Raw genomic sequence first — 21,855 nt, 5'->3', positions numbered from 1 at the left:
CGCCCGCAACAGCCCTTCCCCTGTCAGCACTTTCGCCACGCACCCATGGGCCGTTAAAAAACTCGTTCCCCCTCCTCCGGCCCTCTCCGCCCGCTCGCAGCTTCCCTTCTGGAGCGGGACGGCGGCGCGGTGCGGTGGGAGCCTCCGGGGCGGGCGGGGAAGGTGCGTCTCGGCCGTGAGGAATCTGCGGCCGCGGAAGGGCAGGCGGCTCTACTTGGCGGCGGTGACGGCAGCGACCGGGACAAGATGGCGGCGTTGAGCAAGCAGTGAGTGACGGTGGAGCTGCGGCTGCGGGGCCCCGCCGCGTCGCCGCCGCCGGGCTCCTCGGGGCGGAGGGTCCGACCAGGCCCTGCTCCGCGGGGCAGCGGCTGAGGGACGGGCTTGGGGCCGCCGCTGAGGGCGGGCGGCGGCGCGGCCCTGCCTCGGGCCGGGGCGAGCTCTGAGAGAACCTCTGACCCGGGCCGCAGGAGGGGGGCTCGCTAGGCCCGCACGGCGTGTGTCCACCGTGTAGCCTTGTCGTGTCGGCCTGAAATTAAAACTGTTTATTAAAAGCAAACAAAACCCAAAACAGCTGGAAGGCATCGGAGGCTGCTGCGATGGTGCCGGGGGTGGTGCGGCGTCGTTTTCACTCCTCCGAAGCAGAGCCCCCTCAGGGTTCCCCCCTCAGGGTTTCCCCCCCAGCCCCTGTGCAGCTGCCGCCTCCCGCCCCCGAGCAGCGGCCGGAGGCGCTGGGGCGCGTTTGCCTCTGGGCCGCCCGCACCGGCGCGGGGGGAGCCCTTGCGGGCGGGTTCAGAGCAGGCGAAAGCGGCTCGTTCGTCACGATGATGATGGAGTAGCTACGGCACGGCCGAGCCCTCCAGCGCACCGCTACGCGCTGTGGGGGACTTGGCGTAGCGATGGAGCCGGGGAAAGGCAGGTGGGGGAGGAATGCCTGAGCGAGAGGGGGCGCAGGACCGAAAGGACGCGGTGGCGCTGGGCAGGGAGGCTGGCTGTGCTCGGCCTGTGCGGGTGATCCCTGCGTGACACCAGCTGGCTGTAAATCCGGGCCTTTGCCGTAGCTGGAGCCCTGGGTTGGTGGTCACATTGCCGTGCAAAACAGGCGAACTTACCGCACCAGCAAACGGTCCTGGAACAGTGTCAGGTGTAGGCTGAGACCACATCTCTGCAGGTTAAGCAGGAGTCACTGCTTGCTTCTCCGAGGGAGGAAGAAAAAGTCACTTGGAGAACTCTGGACAAGAGGGAGTTACGGCCTAGTTTAGGGAGAGCGTTGCATCCCAAAACTTTGCATGGAAAAAGCAAAAGTGCGGGAGAAGCTGGCAAGTGTGTGGCAAGGCTGAGTGCGTTGCTGCAAACGCTGCCCAGGTCTACACTTGATGCATTATTTTGGTGCTGATCTCTTGTTTCTGAAGTTGTGAACGGTGGGATTTTGTTTTGGAACATGCTATGTGTTTTGTTGTCATTAATATTAAAGGTAACTTCCAATTTTTTCCCTAGATATGGGCTCATTATGCCCAAAAAGTTGCCGCAGAAAAATCTCGTTTCGAAGAAACTTTCAGTGTTTGCAGATGAATCTGATGAAGAGGTCAGTTCAAAAATTTTCTTCTGAAATTTGCCCCATATTCTGCAAATTATTTGTTTACAGTCCTTAATGCCTGCGTGAGCTTATGTCAGCGTCACTACGATGTGCCATCATTTTGGATTTGGGTGTGAAATACGGTGTGTGCTTTCTTTAGTGCAAGTTACATGGAAGTGATGACTTGATTCTTAGTTACTTTCTGTCGGCTCTTCCAAAAGTTCACCACATGTGGCAACCTGTTTGCAAGAATTAACAGTATCTAGCTCGTAAAGAAATCTGTTGGCTACTGCTGGTAAATGCGTCTGCAAATGGAAAAACAGTGGTAATCGACAGTCCTTTCTCTGATACTAACTTTAAAGTGTAGTTGTTAAGTGTATGTTATCCTTTAGCTCCTTCCACCCAAATTTGATGTAACTTATTTATGATGTTCAGACTCTCTGTAAACAAAAGCAAAGCCGTACAACCCAAAAGTTCTAAAGCAAAAAAAAAAAAAAGGCAAGTAATGAGAATTGCTTGTAGGTCTGGAAGTACTCGCACTAGTTGTAATATTAGACTGAACAGTATGCAGCTTTTGTTGATATCGCAGAGCTTGTTGATGCTCTGTGATGTGTGACTACGTTGCATGATGTTGATACAGTTCTTTTCTATAGTCTTGAATTTTTAAATTTTTTTTTGAGTATTACCTGTGAAATAATTTCTGCCTGCCCCAGTAGAGGGTGCTGTACACTCTAAAAATTACACTTCTGGATATACTGCTACAGGTATGGGGAGCATCCAAGAGCTGGCGTGGTACATAGACTGGTTGGATGCCTTACAGAAACCCCACTTCTAAAACAGAATTTTTGAAGGATTTAAAGCCAGTAGCTTTACAGTTTACAGGTAAAGGATAGAAACTCAGAATTGTGGAGGTGAATTCACTACATGGGTCTTGCTTTCTGGACACGATGTTAAAATTTACTGGGGTTTATTGATCTGGAATTAGTTGTGATAACTCAATCATAATGTCATTATGTGCATATTTAGCTTTTTTCCCCACAAAATGCAGAAAATACATGTACCCATAGTCTAGAATGTTAACATTTAAGAATTTGAAATTTAGAATCAGTTGAAATATAGAAACAGACCATGTGTTATAAAAAATGCTCGTACTGCTTTAGAGCCTCACTCAATGCTCACTCTTTTGTGTGGCTGAAAAAACCAGTGCTGATAAAGCATCAAATACTCTTTGTCACTTTCTGACTCCTACTACCAAACAATTTTAAAAAATCTTTTTTTAATCAACTATCAGTTGTTATTTTTATGTCACAGAATGCCCAAATCCAGCATTCCTGTGTGCGTGGTTCCACACAGAGTGCTGCTGTTGAAGGTGTCTGGCTCCTTTCATGAAAGGGCTGAGGCCTTTCCCAGTGATACCCACTCAACCCTCAGCGTGAAACTGCCTCAGTGCAGCTTGTAGGACGTACAGGAAACAGAGAGGACAGGACCATGTCTGAAATGCCATCCCTTTCCTCGCTTAGCTGCTGCCCTCAGCGCTCTCGGGAGGAGCGTCCCTCCACTTGAGCTCATGGCTGGCACGCCAGCTTTGAAGACAGGCTTCCCTGTAAGTGCAGCTAAGGGGGATGACAGCAGATCTGCTGTCCTCAGTGGCAGGAGCACTTTCCCTGTCGGTTCGGGATTTGGTGCCTTGCCCTACATTAAGGGACTGACCGCCCACTTTCCAAATCCCAAGAACGAGCTGGATTTAATCTATTGTTGTTAAACATTACACGATAGGACTGGGAACCTTCCTGAATATGGGGCTATTCTGCTTTTTTTTTTTCACTTCTCCATTTTCTTTTAATATCTGAACGTTAAAGCAACATAGTGAATGCTAGTAATAATATTAATAATAATAATATATGGTGCTGTCTACTAACTTTTAGTTTAACAGATCCAGTAGCCTCCCTTTCAGAAAGGCTGACAGATTCACTGCCAGTCTGCTATAAAGACTCTTAAAAGTTGTCATGCTCGTCAGTACGGTGCATCCCTAGCAAAAAGTAATAATCTCATAACTGCCTTTATCAAAGATGATCATTTTTAAAAAAAAAGCAAAATTACTTTATTAGTTCAATAATAATTTCAGAGCTTTTCACGATAAGGAGCAACATTTGGGAGGGGTTTCATTTCCTGTCTGCTACCTTATCAGTCAGAACTACATCTCAAATGTCTGGAGATTATGTGTTTTTAACTGAACTCTAATAAAGTTTGTGCTGGGAAATCTGCACACCTGACTTGGCCTGTGATTATATATTAGATACCAAACTTCTACTCCCTTGTTTTTTTGATGTTACTATGCATATTGCATTAAGATTTTGCCTATGCCCTTGCTGGAGGAATTTGAAAGGTGATCATTTTTGCTGTGGCTGAGTACATTAATGGATGTTAGTTGCTGATGAAGGTGATCTTTGGGTTAATTCATAAGAAGCAGAACAGCTGGGATGGAAATTTTCTTGAAATACAGTGTTGACTGGGAGAAAGGAAACCAAACGATTACAGTTACTTCTAGCCAATATAGTTCTGAATTATTTGCCTTCATAATGAAGGGTTGTTGCTGTCTTTCAAAACTGGGGGGAAGGTTGTTCCCCCTTGGAAAGCCTGTTGTAGAGGGTAGATGTTACAGCAACAAACTATGATATGTTAGAAATAGGTTTCCATTCTGGCTTACTGTTATTTATGATGTATCAATTTTCTCCAAAAATATGATCGCTTTATTCATGCATTGCTTTTTCAGCGGTGGCTTGTCAGTATCCCCAGTGCACGGTTCCGTGTTCTATTTTATCTTTGGAATTTAGTTGAAAATATCTCTGTGGTAGAGCAGATAAAATCTGTGTTTTTAATTGTATCAGAATTATCCAACATACATTCCTATACCTTACCACCCTTTCAAAACTGATTTGTTGCTACACGGTGTAAAGTGTAGCTGAAAAAAAATAACTGTACATAGACCACAGTAGGTGCTAAATTCAGGAGAGAGATCGTGGAGTCAGTGTGGACAGTTCTGTGAATGTATCGGCTTGATTTGGTGGTTTTTTTAGTGACCATCTAAAAGGTAAATGGAGTGTTTAAGCAAGCACAAAGGAAGAAACTGAAAACAAGCAGAAAGGCGTATCCTGTTGCAGACTTAGATTTTTGGTTTTGCTTACGGACCCGTCCATTCGCTTTGCAAAGGACGCAGTATGACTGAAAAAGAGATTGGCAAAATAATGAGTATTGGTGATCACTGGAGTTTATGCAACAGTTTTCGTGTGAAATAAGACGAAGTAGGCTAAAGGGACTCCTGGAAAAGAGATTACTGAGGAGAAGGAAGTGGAGAGGAATAACTCGAGAGGATGTATGTAAAATCAAGAATGATTCAGAGAAAGTGATTTTGCCGTTTCTCATGATATGAGCACTAGGGTATATTACGGAATTACCAAGTTACTGGTTTAATCTAAACAAAAGGAAATTGGGGGTTTTCTCCACACAATGTATAATTAAGTTGTGGAACTCATTGCCACAGGATCTTGGGGCGTGGCCAAAAATATAAATGGATTCAGAAATGGGTTAGTCAAATTAAGGGAAGCTCTTGGTGTCAAACAATGGTCCAGGTGCATCCTCCAGTTCGGGAAGTCCCTGACCTCCTGGTTTCTGGAAGTTAGGAGGGAATGCCGAGGAAAGCTATTTTTGTACATGACGTGTTTTTCATGTTCTTTCTCTTCTGCAAGCAGCCATGGCTCGTGTAGTGTATGAATTGAGATGAATCTGTTGCCTGACTTGACCCTCCCCCCCCCCCCCCCCGCCCCACTGTGAAGGGTTGAGTCTCGTGTACCTTTGTGATCATCCATGTGCAGGCTCTAGTTAGATAATGTAGGTCTCTATGAGGGCAAGCCTTAATGATCCACAGATAAATACATATACATGAGAATGTCAGTAGCTCATTTTAAGATGTTTTGATACCAAAGTGTCATGAATCCAAAGATCTCACAGCCTGAGATTCCTTATCTGGTGTGAGAAGAATGAAATGAGTTGAGTCAGATCTCAGCCTTTCAGAGACATAGCCACATAGGGCCAGCAGCTTGGGGCAAGATCCACAGAAACATGTGCAGATATCTCACTTGAGTTCACTGAGCTCCCTGTACACAACTTGTCTCATTCTGAAGTAGACCCCTAAAATCAGTGAGATGAATTTTGCTCTGGAAGTGTCTTATTTCTCAGTCTTTAACAATGAAGTGCTCTTGGACTGGCTAGCTCAGTAGAAATGTAGGCTTTGCTTTTTGTGAGCTAGCTGAATATCTGTGCTTCTTTCTTTTGTTGATCAAGTAGAGCTCCAGCTTACCCTGCTGTTGCTGTTTGGTCCAATAGTTTTCTGCACATCCAGTTAAAACTAGATGGTTGTAGTGAGAGATTAAAATCAAACTACATAAAATCTGCCTGACATCACTGAAGCATTTAATTTCCCTTTAAAATGTATGTCACTTTAAACAAAGGTAACTTATTTTATGTGTCCACTGTAAAGCAGCATGTAGAGAGTTCAAAAGGACAAAGCCCCCTCATGGGTCTTTCATAAGAGGTTATATTAGAGCAGAAACATCTGTTGGTTTTAAAGAAGGGATGGAGCGATGTCTTGCATTGTGTATCAGTAAGTACCATGCCTGGGGTTTTGGTAGCAACCACAAACGCTTTTTCTTAGGAGGCAGGCTATGCAGCTAATACAAGGTACTCCATTAATAATAGCTATCGTGTCAGAATTTGTTGGTCTCGTACTTCTTGTGGCAGTCAGTGGGGAAAAACAAGTCAGGGGTGTCACGTACACTTTGAGAGCATCTTTTGAAATAGTTGTGACATTTTTTACAAGGCATTTGCAATTTCAGATTTAAGGTTGTAACTTCCTAGAAACCAGCTTCAGTGCTGAAAACAGTACTAGTGACAGACTAAGACTTGGTTTTCTGAGACTATGCTTAAATGGTGCTGCACACTCAGCTCCAGAAATTGTGTCATTTGCAGCAGCAGTTTAGGAGGAATTACTTCTAAAAACCTAACTGGCTTTTTTCCCCCCAAGAACAAACGAGACAAATCAGTAGCAATGCAGAAGGATAAATAGAGCCTGAGTATTCTTTAAACTAGGCACATTCAGGGAAGTCATTTGCTGTCCTGCTTTTGGTTTGGTGTTCTAAAAAGAGCTTTATACGCTTCATTGTCTGAGCTTTGCTCATAATATGTTTCTGAATGTGATGGCCAATGTCAAGTGAACTGAGCGAGACTAGATGTCTCTAGTTGCAGGGCAAAGACCTTGTTAGTGTCCTGATGAGAAAGATGGTCTCAACCCTTCTCCGTGCTGTTCCGCTGACCTGGAAGGTGAGGGCTGGCTGCCTAGTCTAGCTGAGACAGGAGGAAGGAGGAGATGCAGAGGGAAAGCAAGGAACTACAGTTGGGACCTGAGATGTGGGAAGACTGGGACATTGTGGTGGGAAGGCAGATACGATGGATTTGTGAGAATATGAAATTTCTGTTGTCTCATTTGTAAAATTGCCTTTTTAGGTATTTGCGTTTGCACTTTGAATTGAGCTTTTTTGTATAAAGCTATAAATGGCTTGCACGCTCTGTCGTGAGCTGAACATAGCTGAGAGAAACCAAAACCATTGGTCAGTAGTTCGAATGTCTGTTCTCTGGTTGCGTGGGAGCAATGTAAAGAAGACATTTTAAGAAGTGACTTACAAGGGTGCTTGCCTGCAGGATAAAAATAAGGAGGTAGCTGAAGCACTTAAGAACCTGAAAGAAGCTTGTAGATACCTGAAGGAGATAAGAAATGGGAGAGAACAATGAGAAAAGTTAGTAGATTGGCGTCATTTCTTTTATTACTTTTTTTTTTTTTTTTTTAACCTTTTCGGTTCTGTAAAGGCTGTCTTCCATGATCTCGTAGGAGTGGTAGACTGGAGAGTCATTTCTAAGAATTTCTTGATGTGCATGGATTCTATGTCATTTCACAGGATAGGGTTAAAACATTTTTCTCCTTCCAGAAAATATTAAACTATAAGCTTTGTGCTTCAGAAGAATAGCTTGACTGCAGGGAAAGAGAAAGTATGAGACAGATTGCTGAGCTTGTAGGGCCTTTAATAAATGGGCAGTTGATAAGTAAAAACAATACAAAAGAAGGGGAAGTTCTCATCTATCAGAGCTCGTAGCACGACAGGAAATTGTCAGCCATAAACCATTAGGGAAGGTATTTGTTTTTTGTAAACTTACTGCCACTCTAGACAAACAAATTGCAGGTGGACTTCTTTACAATTACATGGACAATAATGGGGATTTTATATTACATTTGTGTTTATGTAATCTTTGTAGAGCAACACATTTATTTCATGTAGGCAGACAAGGAAAACATTCTGGGCAGAGTTTCAAATATTTTGGTGCAATAAAGCTTATTTTGTAAATATAACCACAGAATCTGTTTTGTCTTTTACTGAGCCCTTGCTTTCTGGCATAATGCAGGGGAGATTCCTTACTGTTTAGGCACCTTTCTATAAAACCAGTATAAGAGTGTCTGGTAAAGGAATCCTTCAGTGATGACCCTTAATGCATCAAGCAGAGACTTCCTTCTGGCTCTTGGGGAGGGTCTTCTGTGTAATGCTGGTGTGTGGTTCCACTGTCAATTTAAAATATTTGTTTATGTTAATACATTTATACTGACTCATTTATAGCATTTTTTTAGGAGAAAGCATATGACATAAAAATCAAGTACAGTACTTTAAATATTTCTCAACATCAGCTCATAAATCCTGAAAGTGAGAGGTAATACTAGATGAATGAAGTGAGGATTCTTGTAGGTTGTTTTAAACTACATAACCCACTGTCTACTTCCCCCAGCCAACCAGCTACATAAATTAATAAGAGACAATATCCAATTATAGTCCAAATAATCAGCAAGCTGCAGTATACAGGGTGTAGTCCCTGGTACCACAGTGAATTCTGAATGTGTGGCTAATGTCTGCCAAGCTCAGCTTCCGAAAGCCTGGAGCGTGGTCTGCTTCCTTACCTGGTTATCTGCAGCTGGGTGAGAGAGAGAGGCTGCTTTCTGGTGATGAGCGTGACTGAATCAGTGCAGGGGTTTTCTTCCATGAAAGTGCACATCACACTTTCCCTTTATTACTGTAGTTTAACCGCAAGGTTTAACATTTTGAAAGCAGAGATGGATTTTATCTAAGTCTGCAGGTAGCAAAGCACCAGAAAAAGCTGGAATATGTGCCCTTTCAAGTTCCCATTTTTACTTGCCTTTAAGTCGCTCACTTGGAGTGGGCCAGGAAGGAATATTTTGAATATTCTGTGTCTCATTTTTTTCTGATTGTAGTATTACTTTTGAAAGTAAGTACAAGCATGTCTATGGGAAGTGAGCAAAGGTCTAGAGTATCTAGAATTCAGCGGATGCTATTATGTGATACCATAGGCAGGGTGGCTGAGGAGGTGATGGGGGAAATAGAGAAAGAGGGCACAAAGTCATACATAATGGAACTCCATTAATCTGCTGCTCATGGCACAATTGTTCCCTGTTTCTGAAATTTGCCAGTGAAAAAACATTTGGGCAGTTTACAGTCTGTCATGCTGAAAATTGTGGAAAAGCACTTGGGTTTTTCTTCCTTGTTGATACATCTGTTAAAATTTTAATAGCATAAGAAAGAGGGGTCAGGACATGTTACTGTTTTATTGTAAACATCAAATGAATTCAAAAGCCGCCTTGTTCAGGGGATCTGTTTGAATTTACGTGGTGCTAATTCTGTTTGAATCTTCTGTTCAGAAGATCTTAGTCCTGCTGCCAAGCTCCCTGCTAGTTGGTTTCCATTTTTAAATTTTATTAAGAGCTGATTACACAATCTCTGTGTCTTTTTAAAATGTGATGCAGAGCATGTATTAGTCAAAGTTGCAAAACCTGGGAAGCTGCCAAAATGCAAGAGGATTTTTCCTTCCTATTTCTGCTTTTAAGATTAAGAGATATTTAATTACATAAACAAGGATACTGTCATTTACAGTGAATCTGTTTAATAAACAATATTATCAATTGGTTGAGAAATACAGTTATGCAGTTTAGTTCCACACTAATTAAAAGACAAAACTAAAGAAAATGCAAAGCTTTTTTTCAAAAGACACTATGATTAGAAAACATGCTTTCAGTAGTGGGTATGTTTTTTCTTAGGGAAGATTAGTACTGCTATTTTCTAGCACATCAATCTTGAGAAATTCAACATTAACATTTGAAGTACATGCTGTTCAAATCAGCTGTATTCTTATTTTTAAAAATATGGAACCAGTGATGCAGATCAAACGTGAAGTGCATGCCAGATCCTTTCAGATACTTGTTATTTATTATGAATACATTTTTTTATGTGGTTGTCAGTATGAATGTCTGCTCGTGACAGCTACATCTCTGATGACATTTGCGTGCTGGAAGAAGAGTACGTATCTTCTGAATAGCACCCATCTATTTCACAGACTATTAGAAATATAATTAAACAGATCATTGAGAATATTTATCCTTCTTTATTCACAACTATATAATTCCCAAGAACATTAGAACATTTTTGATAGATAAATTGGTAGGAGGGTGTAATTCCAATTTCTGTTGATTGGGGGGGTGGGGGTGTTTGTTTTCTGTGTTTTATTTTTTTAAATTGCAGAAACTGAAAGAATCGTAGTGTTTGGGAGTGAGTACGTGTATTATAAGCATTCTTCTCTTAGGAATTTTTTTCGGTGCTGGCTTTAGCTGTCCTTTGCTAGATGTTTTGCTTGCTGCTGTGCTAGCTTCTTGCACCGACAGACTGACCCTTCCCATAGTGCAGGGGTATGTCTCTTCTACTAGTTTTTTGGCAGTGGTTGGAGGAAGGCATTGCAACGAAGCAGTTTTCACAGACCTTCTATGTCTCTGAGCACTTCTTGGACAGAGATTGTTTTGTGAAATGGCATGAAATTTTATGCAGCTTTTGAGGTGCACACATCATTGAAATAGTGTTCTTAAACTTGTCACCATTTTCGTTTTAAAAAAATAATATATTGATGTATATGTTGGGGTACTGCAGTACTTTGCTCATGCAAAAGGCTGACTCATGTATGCTTGTGAATGAACTTTTAGTTTTTCTCACAGAAAAATACTATTGAAATGAGAGACTGACTTATGTAATGGGACTGTTACATGGTTGTTCGTTAGAATGGTAGTTAAATAATATGAGCTGTGTCAATGTAATTAATTTTATTTCTGCAATGTTTCCTTCTTATAGCCATCTATTGGTGAAAGTCTTCAGAAAGAAGCATTGAAAAAACAAGCAATGAAACAGGTGAGATGATGTGGGGACTCTTCATGCCCGTGGGACGTTAAGAAATTACTGCCTCCGTTCCCTTTTATTAAATAATTGCAGAAACATAATTGTGTAACTTCAGGATTTAAAAAAAAATCCACATCATTTTATGATTTTGTGCATTGCTCTTTGCAGCGCAAGACTTTCTTTAAAACTGGACTTGAAATTCTCAGAGCCTTTCCTCTAGCAAAGATTTTGTTTCACTTGTCTGGGCAAGATTGTTCTTTTTGAAATTCTTCTGGCTGTGATGAGAGTAGCTGAAGAACTGCCCAATGAAAGCTGCAGGAGAGAGGTTTAACACAGAGCTGGTCGTAATTTAAAACACAATCAATTTTCTGTTTATTCAATGAAGCACTTAAATGCACAAGATGTTGAAGTTTGTTTCAAAATAGTAAAAATTTCATGCTTAATTTTTTGGCATCTTTCTTCTCCTCTCCCCCCTTTTTTTTCTTTTAGACTAAATTAGAGATTCAGAAGGCTTTGGAGGAAGATGCTACAGTGTATGAATATGACAGTATTTATGATGAAATGCAGCAGAAGAAGAAAGAAAGTAATGCCAGAGTGTTAGCCGGAACAGATGACAAAAAGGTCGATACCTGAAAACGTGTGCTGTCTGTCTTACCTCTGTATGCTTGGAATAACTATGACTGATTAACTTTCAAGCTTTGCCAAATGCATTTTCTTGCGGGGCATGCAAGTATTGTGCTCAAATCCTGTTACATAAGGTAATTTGCAAGAATTTTGGCAAAACTGTTAGTTCATCAGAGACTTCAGAGTCCTGATCCAGTGGTGTTCTGGAGGGCGGCAGACTACAGGTTTCCCACCCCATTTATGATGTGGATGTAGCGTATCCTTCTGTGTATTTCTGAAGAGGATGTTACAGTGGGATAACAGGGTTAGAGGCAATGGGCCCTGCAACAACACTACTTCTGATAATAAAGGCTCTTTTGTTGTTAAGCTAATGAATATAAATCGTCCCTCCTCATTGCTGGTGGGCTTACTGGGGGACTGGCAGAAGACTAAAGTAATTAACTTCCATTGGTGAAATAGGAGCTGATTTTCACAGCCCAATGCCGTGTTTCAGAGCATTGATTATGCTGACAAGTGATGTTTTCATTGTTACTTAACTCTGTTTCATTGGAAAGCTCCTGTCAGGTTACCTGGCTATAAAAGGAAGCTTCCCACTCTTTTGCAGCAATGAAAAGGCAAGACGATTACAAGTCAGAAGACAGAGGGGTGAGAAATCAAAAACCATTTCATTTCGCTCAGAGCAAAAACCATTGTAGTCAAAGATAGGCTGAATGTTTTGATCGAATACAGCAACTCTTTTGTTATTGTGAAGCATGCTGTGTTAGTGATCTAAAAGGGAGTGACAGTTTATTTCAGATAGCTATCAAACAGTGTGAGAATACGTTAGGCAAGCTTCTGTCAATTTTCCTCCGTTACCAACTTTCTTCAACATCTCCATCAATCCCAATTTGTGTTTTCTCAGCCACCTCAATTACCTCTCGGCATGATACCTTTTTTCCCCTCCTGTTTTAGCCCAGATACATCCAAAATATCCTCAAAGCAGCTGAGATTAGAAAGAAGGAGCAAGAAAGAAGAATGGAAAGAAAGATTCAGAAAGAGCGTGAAATGGAAGGAGAAGAGTTTGCTCACAAAGAGGCTTTTGTGACTGCAGCCTATAAGAAGAAGTTGCAAGAAAGGGCTGAGGAGGAGGAAAGAGAAAGAAGAGAAGCAGCTCTTGAAGGTGAGATTCACATTGAAATAATTCCCCTTAAAAAGAGCTATGGCCTTGTACATGATTTACAACGCTGTCATCTGGTCTCTCTCTGAGGCTTGAGATAATGAAAAATCAAAAAGGACCAGACAGCAGATACTGAATCAGATCCCACTTTGTCTGTTATTTTCCTTTGTACGTGTTACTAAAGGAACAGAGGGAGCTCCTCTCTTTGTGTGTCAGTACTATTTAGGTTGCTACTTCTAATTTTTGAGGAGGGGTCAGTTGAAGGAAGACTCATAAGCCTGGGGTACAGCAGTGCTTACACTCCTTACTTCAGACATTCCGTACAGTGTCCCAGGAATAGGTTATAGGATTGTAAGATAAATCAGGTTGGAGTGGACCTCTGAAGGTGACCTGTTCCAGCCTCCTGCTCAAAACGTGTCTGCTGTGAGGTCAAGTCAGGTTGCTCTGAGCTTTTTCCACTCTGGGCTTGAAAACAGCCAGGATGGAGGTTGCAGTCTTGGTGGTGTGTACCAATTGTGAGTTGTGTCTGGTGAGTATTTGTAGCACGGTAAATTCGACCTTACTTTCTTTCTCTTAGCGTACCTGGATGTGACCAAACAGAAGGATCTCAGTGGATTTTACAGACATCTTTTAAACCAGAGGGTAGGGGAAGAAGAGATGCCTAAATGCAGCTTCCGTGAAGCCAGGTAGGATGCAATTCCAGAAGGCTTTCAGGTATAAACCAGTTTCTGGCTGTGTTTCCAGACTCACTGGAACACTGTAAGAATTAGAGTACTAAAACACTGCTAGGGTAAGCTGATTACTTTCTACAGCTGATTAACTCAATTGTTTGGAAAATGTCTAATGATCATCACTATAGACTACAAGACAGAACCGAGCAGGAGAGGGATGCCATTTAAAAAGTAGGACAGACATACTTGCAGTACTGCTTGGTGTTATTCTAACCTGTATTTACTTCGGTTTACATAATGTTTGGCAATCTGCATTCAGTTACATGTTTTGAATCAGGACGGAGACAAAAGGTAAAATAATGAGGACAGAGGTAAGTCATAGGAAATGATGTGTGCTGTGAATTTCCTGAAAAGAACGTGAGTCTCTAACTTTGTACTTATTCCATATTTACACGTTCATAAAAAATAAATCGAGTGTCGATGCTGTGATAAAAGGAAATTGATCAAATATATGGGAAACCCAGTGGGAATATTTTAAAACCTTAATATATGCACATTCCAAAACAAAGTAATGAGATGAGGCTGAATTATTTATGTAGTTGAGGTGCTGAAATTCTGCCCTGTGGATAAATATGGTGAAGGGGATATGTTTCTTATGCAACAACTGATTTGAAAAAATTAATTCAGGTTAAACCTCACTTGAGATAGGCCTTAAACTTGGATGTCACTAGTAAAATGCTTGCCATCACAAAGAAAATGCAGCTTTCATCAAGAGTTCTTCTAGATCTGAGATTGGATTATTAGAAAGTCAATTCTTAGCTTTAATGAAGAATGTGATCACAGTGAAGTTACCCAGCTATCTGAAACAAGGAAATTCTTGATTATGTCTTCAGTATAAGGATATGCCACCTTACTGGAAATAAATAGGGAAAAGTAATGTAAAAGAAATAGGAAGAATTACTGACTGGAAGAAAAGCAGAACAGCTTCCTGAATTTAAGCAGAAAATGGGAAATTTGAGGCCACAGTTTTGTCATTTGAGGCTTAAAGTATTGGTATACCCATGTGTTTGGGAAAACATCCTGTCTCGGGCTTTCACCAAAGAGCAATACTTGCTTGGTTTCGGTGGTGCACAAAGATTGCTACTGAGGTGCTTAAATGAATTTTGCATTTTATGGGTTCTTCTTTTTATTGATGAAATCTAAGTTACTCAGTTGCATCTCTTGATAAAAACAGTAGCAGTAGTGGTCAGCCCATTGGTTTAATAGTTCTTGTTTCAGAGCATCTTCAGGATGATGTAGTTATGTACTGTGTAGAGATCATTTTGTTCCTTTTGTGAGTTGTATATAAAATGAATTCAGGGAAAACAAGTAGTACTGTAGGTGGTGCTCCCAGCAAGGCTTTCAGATAAGCTCAGATGTATATTTGAATTTTATTCTTTCTTACGGTGGTACAATAGCATGCAGAGAGAAAATGGCTCAATTTTTAGAATTTGCATCACTCACCCCTAAAGTGATCCATCTTCGATTTGTCATTTTAATTAATTAGATTACTAAATAAATTACGAAAATTTTCAGCATAATTGTTAGTCATTTTTCAAAGACCAGCCATGCTTTCAAGCATGCATCGAACATTCAGTCTAACTAGATGGTGTGCTGATTCATAAGAATTTACCACAGCCTGTTACCGTAGCGGTATGATTAAAAAGAAGAGACATGTGGCTTGTGTGAGTAAACATGTATTTCCTCACCAGTCAGAAAAGCGTGACGAAGCACAACCTTTCTGTCTGCTGCCCAGATGTCCTCCATGGGTCAGCTTTTTGTGTTTAAGACTCTATGAGCTGTTAAAAGATACTGATTTCTATCTAGGCACAAGAGTGAGATCTTGAGAAATACTGGATTAAAAAAATCTGCTACTACTACTAATGGAAGCTCTGTTCCTGCCTCTGTCAATAAAACATGCAACCTGCTGCTTCTCTGGATAATTATTCGATGTGAATAGAGGAATAAGCACCTAGGAAAAAATGTGTAGCTTGCCAAAAAGCTTACACAAAAATACAAATCTGTGTCTTTTTCCTTAGATGGAGGCTACAGACACCATTCTTTCAGTAAGTTCGTCAACTCTCAGTCACCAATGAACCAGATACAGACACTCAGTAGAAACACTTTGCGCTGGATTCCTGGAACCTGCGCCACAGATAGATTTGCTTTCTTTGACTTTTCAGCGGCATCTTTTGTTAAGTCCTGACCAGAAGTCAGTTTGTAGAAAAGTCTGAGATTTCAGGCTGTGTAATGTTGTTCTTTTCTTTTTTAACATAAAAAATTTAGGGTAAAGGAAGAAAAATCTGACAGTTGTTATGATGAATCCAACCAAAGGAACAAATGCCCATATGAAAGACAAGGACTGAAGCCCTCTGCTAAGAAAGAGAATAATCCAGATGCTGACACTGACTTAGGAACTGATAGTAGTGATGAAGATCAGAGACACAAAAATAGTAAAGTAAATTTGAAAAAGGAGAAAAGGAGAGCGAGCTCTGGGAGCAGTGAAGAGGAGGCTAAACATCACAAGATCCAGAGGCATTCCAGGTCACCAAGCTCATCCAGTGTGGAGGAAGATCTGCGCACAAAAGCCCAAACAAATCATCTTACAAAGAGGGGAGAGAGCGGACCAAGCAGAAGGGGAAATGATGAACAATACAGGGAAAAAGATTATGAGAGAAGTAGGACCCACGAAAAGGATCACCACAGGGAAAAGGAAGAGCGACATAGATACGGGGATCACACTAATAAAGATAACTACAGGAGGAGGGAAGAGCAAGATGATAAACAAAGGGGGAAGGAAAGAAGAGAGAGGGAGGGACATGGCAGAGAATGGAGGAAGGCAAAGGAGAGAGAAGAGAAAGGCTCAGAAAAGGAACGGGAGAAAGAAAGAATAAGAAATGGTAAAGATGGGTATAATGACAGGGAGAAGGAGAGAGGAGAGAAGTGCAGAGAAAAGGAAGATCATGTGAAGTACAGGAGAGAGAAATATGGTAGTGATGAAAAGAAATACAGAGAGAGGAGGGAATGTACTCCTGCATCTTTAGAAAAAGATGGAGAGACTGATCTGGAAAAAGAGAGAAAGAGAAAAGAGAGGGAGGGGGATGAGAAGGGAAGATCCAGCTCTGGAATTTCATCTGAGCAGAAGCGTAAAGCTGGAGAAGAGAGGGAGAAAGAACAAGCACAGAAACCACCTGAGAGCATGAGCAAGTTTGCCAAACGGAGCAACGAAGAGACAGTCATGTCAGCAAGGGACCGCTATTTGGCAAGGCAAATGGCACGTGTCAGTGCCAAGTCTTACATTGAGAAGGAAGAAGATTAATGTCCCTGTGGTGGACGAAAACACTTGGTCTGTCAACCAAGAGGAAAATCCACTGCTGCATGGACTCTTGTACAGAAGTAAAAGCGTATCCTAGCTATTTATTCCTGGCTTCCGTTTAAGAAACTGTGTGTGCCCTGATAGAAGAATAACTCTTGAAATGGATTAATGGATCACTTGATGCACACCCTTAGTCTGTTTAAAGTGTTGAAATATTACATTTGTCTGACTCTGTGCACCCTGGCCTTCAGTGCCCCATCCTTGGTACCTGAAGATTCTGGGACAGACCTAGGAGTGTTAAACAACGTAAGGTGAGAATACCTCCCCCTGGCAGCCCCTACTCCCTTCACCAGCTGAAACGGTGAGCTCTGCTGAAACAAAGGTGTTCTCAGCCCTTAGCAGGACTCACTGTTGCCCAGTGGTGCTCTCAAAAATGAGAAGCAGATCTGTAAAAGTGGGGGGAAAAAAGGCAAGAAAAATAGCCTGAATAATAATCTAGGAGATTTCTGTATGTAGTATGGCGTTTTGTAAGCTAAATGCTTATTGATACATCAATTTTGTATTTTATGTGTGGGCTTTGGTTTTGGGGACCTGGTGTACAGAAACAAATAAAGTGTAAGATACATACTGAATCTAACGTGTGGGTCTTTTTTTAATGCTTGTGTTATTTTACTGCACCTTTTTTATGTGAAGGAGGGTATATGAGTCTCTTTTCATGTATTATAGTCATATCTGCTTGTTCTACTGGAGGTAGTATCTTAGATTTGTCAGTCTGTCTGTTCAAAGGTTCATAATCAAAAGTTATCTCCAAACTATAGCTTCGTGAGTAGGATATCTGATAGTGGTCACAGTTTTTAGAATACATTTTCAAGACTTTTTACAATAGTTTCTTTCACTTTTTTTGTAGTAAATTTATCACTTTTATGCTACAGTAAGGTGAATTAATATAAAAAAAATTTGTATTGGTGTTTCTCTAATATTTTGTTTAACAGACTTAGTAAGGAGACAAAATGTGAGCAACATTAAATGCCAAGCCTGCCAGTTTACAAAGACTTGAAATGGAAATGACTTTTGTATGTAAGCTGAGTAGCTAAGCACTTACTGCAAGTGTGGATCAGTTTGGTTCTGCTCTGCTGTCTGAACATGTAACGTGCATTGGCTCTTCTGTTGGAATAGAATGAGAGAATGTTTAGCAGCGGGCCAAGGTTCAAACACTGAAGGAAATCCTCTGCTCTTTGTCAGAGGCCTTGTTGGTGTAGCGAACTGGACAGGATACTCTGCTTTTTCTTGGAGTTGAGTTTTGTCTTTGCTTTTCCCATAAGAGAGAGGCACAAGAGGTGTCTACGGATGGATTATGAATATTAAATTTATTACAATAACAGTTTACAGTACAAGGCACATACTGATGACTTACAATCAGCTTGCAACACTTGTAACTAAACAGCCGCATAAATTAATACAGGCGCATCATGTACAGGTTGGAGGGAATACTTAGTTCTGTACAGCTAAAACTCCAGTTTACTTCTCTTTGCTTAAAAGGCAAACATGGTCCTAATTTACCAGTTTCATGACTTTCTTTTCACTGTTCAGAATAGAGGGTAGGATATACTTGTGTGATAGATATGTGGAAGGTGAACTGAAGAGAAGGAATTTGTTTGCTTCAAAACACTTCTAATTGCAGTGCAGGCCATTTGGTATCAATGTGACTAGTTTTCGTACAAAAACAATGTCTAATGTGTGACTACTTGTTGAGCTACCTCATAAATGTTGGTTACTCTAAATGTTTTCAGAGGGATATGTAAAAGGAAGAAAAAAGAATCAATTATAAAAATAAATGAAATCAATTTCTCAATATTTCACCCACTCAGCTAAGTAGATATACTAAACAATTAACTTTTTGTCAGAAGACTTAGAAAACTTCAAACCAGTATGCCATATAACAACAACAAAAAAAAGGCAAAAATGGAACTAAACTGCCTTGCTAGTTCAGCTTTTGTAGAATGAAAACATGGGTGTATTTTCTTTGTATTATTCAGGCCTTTTTAATCCACTTTTGGAGGGCTTCCTTGCCCCCTGTTCCCATAAAGACCTCAGACTAGGTTATCCTGGCGAAAAGAGCAAGGATCTAACATCACAACTGAGCTTCTGGACTTTCTATTTCTAAAAATATTTTTCTTGTGACTTTGTGTGTCTACGTTGCTTTCTATATCTTCAAATAATTTTGAAGACTTTCAGACTCTCTCAGTAGATCTGTACGCAGAGTGCATTATTCTCATTTTTCGACTGACAAATTCAATTTAAGAACCTTGCTCTGTTTTACACTGTGACTGTTGCAGGGCTTGCACTAATATCAGGGCTACATGGCTGACTTTTGATCCACTAGAAAACAGTGGTATTTCTTGGGAAGTTGCTCAGCATTCTGTGCCAAAACCATGCAGAGAGACAACGTCTGTCACGTATTAGTGTCTTACAAAATACAAGTTAAAGCTGCATCTTTCGCCATGTCGAATGCAGTTACGAAAGATCAACATCAGTAGCAGTGATTCCTGTAATTATTACTCTGCAAATTATTCCATTAGAAATAATGTTCCTACTTTCAGTTTGTTTGCTAGTGAAAGAGAAACTTTGGCTTCGATGCAGATAATGCTCATTTTTAACTCAACCATTTCTGTTGCCACCTTCACCCTTCCTAGTAAAAGGCAGCAGAATGTCTGTTTAAAGAGGCTTTTGCAAGTGGGTATACATAAATGACCAAAAATGGCAACTGTAAGTTTTGGGTTGTTTTGGGAAGGGGGCAGGGAGGGGGAGGGGGGTTTGGATTTCTCTTTTTTTGCTGAGCCTAGCATGAACCAGTATCAAGTCTGGCAAGAAATTCCATTTGTAAGGTGTATCTGTTTAAATACTTACCCATTTAGGAGGAAAATACCTAGCATTAGTTGAGCACCAGTCTGAAGAATGGAGAAGCTGGGAAGGGTTTTCTCCTTTATTTCGCACACTTGATAGTGGATACATATGAGTATCTCATCCATCTTACATTGACATTTCATACGTATTTTTTCAATTAATAAATTCATAACAGAAAATTTAATTTAAAAAACGCAGTAATTTTCTGATTGGTAACTTAATAACTAAATTGCTGTCCAGTATTGAAAGAATTCCCAGACTGTCCCTCTTTTCTTCACGATGAAGCCAGTTTTGGAAATAGTTTTCCAATAGGCTTAAGGGCTAAGCTACAAAACTATTTCTTAGGAGTAGCTGTCCAGTAAGACAGATTTATTACGTTTTTCTGGTGGCAATGAAAGAACATCTTCCCTTTTTAAAAATAGTTTAGGAGTCTTGTTTGTAGTTCCAAAAGAACAGTCCTTGTCCCTTTAAGTTATTTCCTTGTTGCAAGTTGGGCTTGAGACCTAAAGTTAAGTGAACTCAAGTCAACAGCTGAAGTGCAAGAGGCCTTCCTCCAGCAGCTGTCTGCACACCTAAGGGAGAAAAACCTTGGCAGAAGCATTGAAAATGTTTTCAAAAGGCAAACACACCATCACTGCTTTCCTCTAACGTGGCGAGTCCTTCGTACCGATGTAAACTCTTCAGTAGGTTTCTTAACGCCTGCTGCTAGGAATGCACGTATAACCTTGTTAATTTTAGCAGTACGTGACCTAAGTAGACTATGAGATACAAAAGAGACTTTTAGCCTCTATTTTGTTTTACTTTTGTTATAATCTATGTGGTTTTTACAGAAATTATGCCTAATTAGGTTTATCTAAACTTCATGTAACTGCAGCAGAACTGTTTCCTTCAGCTGACTTGGCAATTGCGGTCAGCCTGAAGGCAGTTACGTTGGGAGAGCATGTGTACGTGTATAACATAAAGAGGTTAATATATGCGTGAAAGTTAGTTTGTAGATCAGTGCCTCAAAATTTGATATAAATGGTTCTGATGAGAATCAATCCTGCTGAACTCTGCTCAACTTCTTGATAAAAACCCCAATATTCCCCTCCTTTTCTTCATGGTGAAAACCAAATGTGTTCACATTAGAATATGAGCTAATAAATCTTCAGAGTAGTTTGTATAGTTTGTTAAACGTGCTTTTGTCAGAAGGATTTTTCTAACTTTAGTTCTGTACTAGGAAAGAATAGAAAAAGCCACAGGTTCCAGCGAATTTTAGGTGTGAAATTAAATTTAAATCGAAAAAAAAGCAGCAAAGCAGAGAAGCAGATCTTTAAGATTCCACTTTTTGGCATCGGAACTCAAAAAAATTCATTGTTGTCTGTAGGTTCTTTGGGCATAAGTGTTAGGTCTGTCAGGACAATGATTTTGTGAATATCTGGCTTAGTTATGGAAACAGCTTAGCCAGTGCTGGCAACTTGTCAGGTAACCCATGGTGAGGTTGTGTGGCTTGATTGGGTCTAAAGCAAAGCGACGCCTGCAACAGGACACAAAATGCTTTTGTAGCATTTGTTACGCAAAAAAGTAGAAACTGTTACCATCTACAAAGTGCATGAAATGAAAAGGAGGATAATGCTACCAAATGTGTGTGCTAATGTATGCAGAGCTGTACATAGTGCTGCTCAGGATTGTTTCCTCCCCTGACTACTCCACTACAAACCTAGGGAATTTACTATTTTTTTTTTCTAGTTTATAAAACCCTGTGTTACTTGAGTACTGTATGGCTATTAGAAATATATTTGTGTTTTTCAATGTAGTTTAAGCAATTAGAACCTCAGAAGCGAATACGACATTGCCCAGTATGAACGATCACATTGAGGAAGATACAGGAGTACTGCCACAGACTCGGGATTCTACACCTAACCCTACCCGCTGATACTCATCCTAGAGTGGCTTACGCAGTCACGCACGCTCTCAAACAGCCCCAGTGCCCACGTGTGGAGCAGTGGTGTTCTCATGCACACAGACATCCTCGTGTATCCAGAATGACTTAGTTCTTGGTCAGTTCAGTCTGGTTAGAAGTGCACAGTAATTTCATTGAATTGCTTGGATAAATGTGCTGGAGGCATCGTGTTTCCAAATGCCTGTTGTCAGCGATGCAGCCTCCACAGAAAACTCCTCCATTTGTCGTCTCAGCTGGAAATTTAATTCTTTGTGGGGGAGAGTGTGGGGGAAATTAGGTTTTCTGCTCCCCTCCTCTCCCC

General features: G+C 40.8%; 1 protein-coding gene across 2 annotated transcripts; it reads left to right on the top strand.

Annotated features, from left to right (window-relative positions):
- Positions 1 to 233: 233 nt before the first annotated feature.
- On the top strand, positions 234 to 17,338 carry NSRP1 (nuclear speckle splicing regulatory protein 1). Of its 2 annotated transcripts, none has more exons than XM_086475070.1 (7): positions 234 to 266; positions 1,495 to 1,582; positions 10,858 to 10,914; positions 11,392 to 11,523; positions 12,478 to 12,685; positions 13,260 to 13,368; positions 15,679 to 17,338. In XM_086475070.1, exons 1-7 carry the CDS (start codon positions 247 to 249, stop codon positions 16,709 to 16,711), a joined length of 1,647 nt encoding a protein of 548 aa, XP_086331196.1. In that variant the 5' UTR covers positions 234 to 246; the 3' UTR covers positions 16,712 to 17,338. The 2 variants fall into 2 exon arrangements, with proteins under 2 accessions (XP_086331196.1, XP_009950713.1); XM_009952411.2 differs by lacking the exon at positions 234 to 266 and adding an exon at positions 897 to 916.
- Positions 17,339 to 21,855: the final 4,517 nt, after the last annotated feature.

This window comes from Leptosomus discolor, chromosome 18 (genome assembly GCF_034619465.1).
Source record: "Leptosomus discolor isolate bLepDis1 chromosome 18, bLepDis1.hap2, whole genome shotgun sequence".
Taxonomy (NCBI): domain Eukaryota; kingdom Metazoa; phylum Chordata; class Aves; order Leptosomiformes; family Leptosomidae; genus Leptosomus; species Leptosomus discolor.
Note: the sequence above shows the minus strand (reverse complement) of the source record. Positions and strands in the feature narration are given on the sequence as shown.

Bases quoted from the DNA above. Each gene is read 5' to 3' on its own strand.
- NSRP1 (XM_086475070.1), top strand. From the start codon at position 247: ATGGCGGCGTTGAGCAAGCA. The intron at 10,915-11,391 runs GTGAGATGATGT...TTTTTCTTTTAG, and splicing joins AAAAACAAGCAATGAAACAG to ACTAAATTAGAGATTCAGAA. The intron at 11,524-12,477 runs GTCGATACCTGA...CTCCTGTTTTAG, and splicing joins CCGGAACAGATGACAAAAAG to CCCAGATACATCCAAAATAT.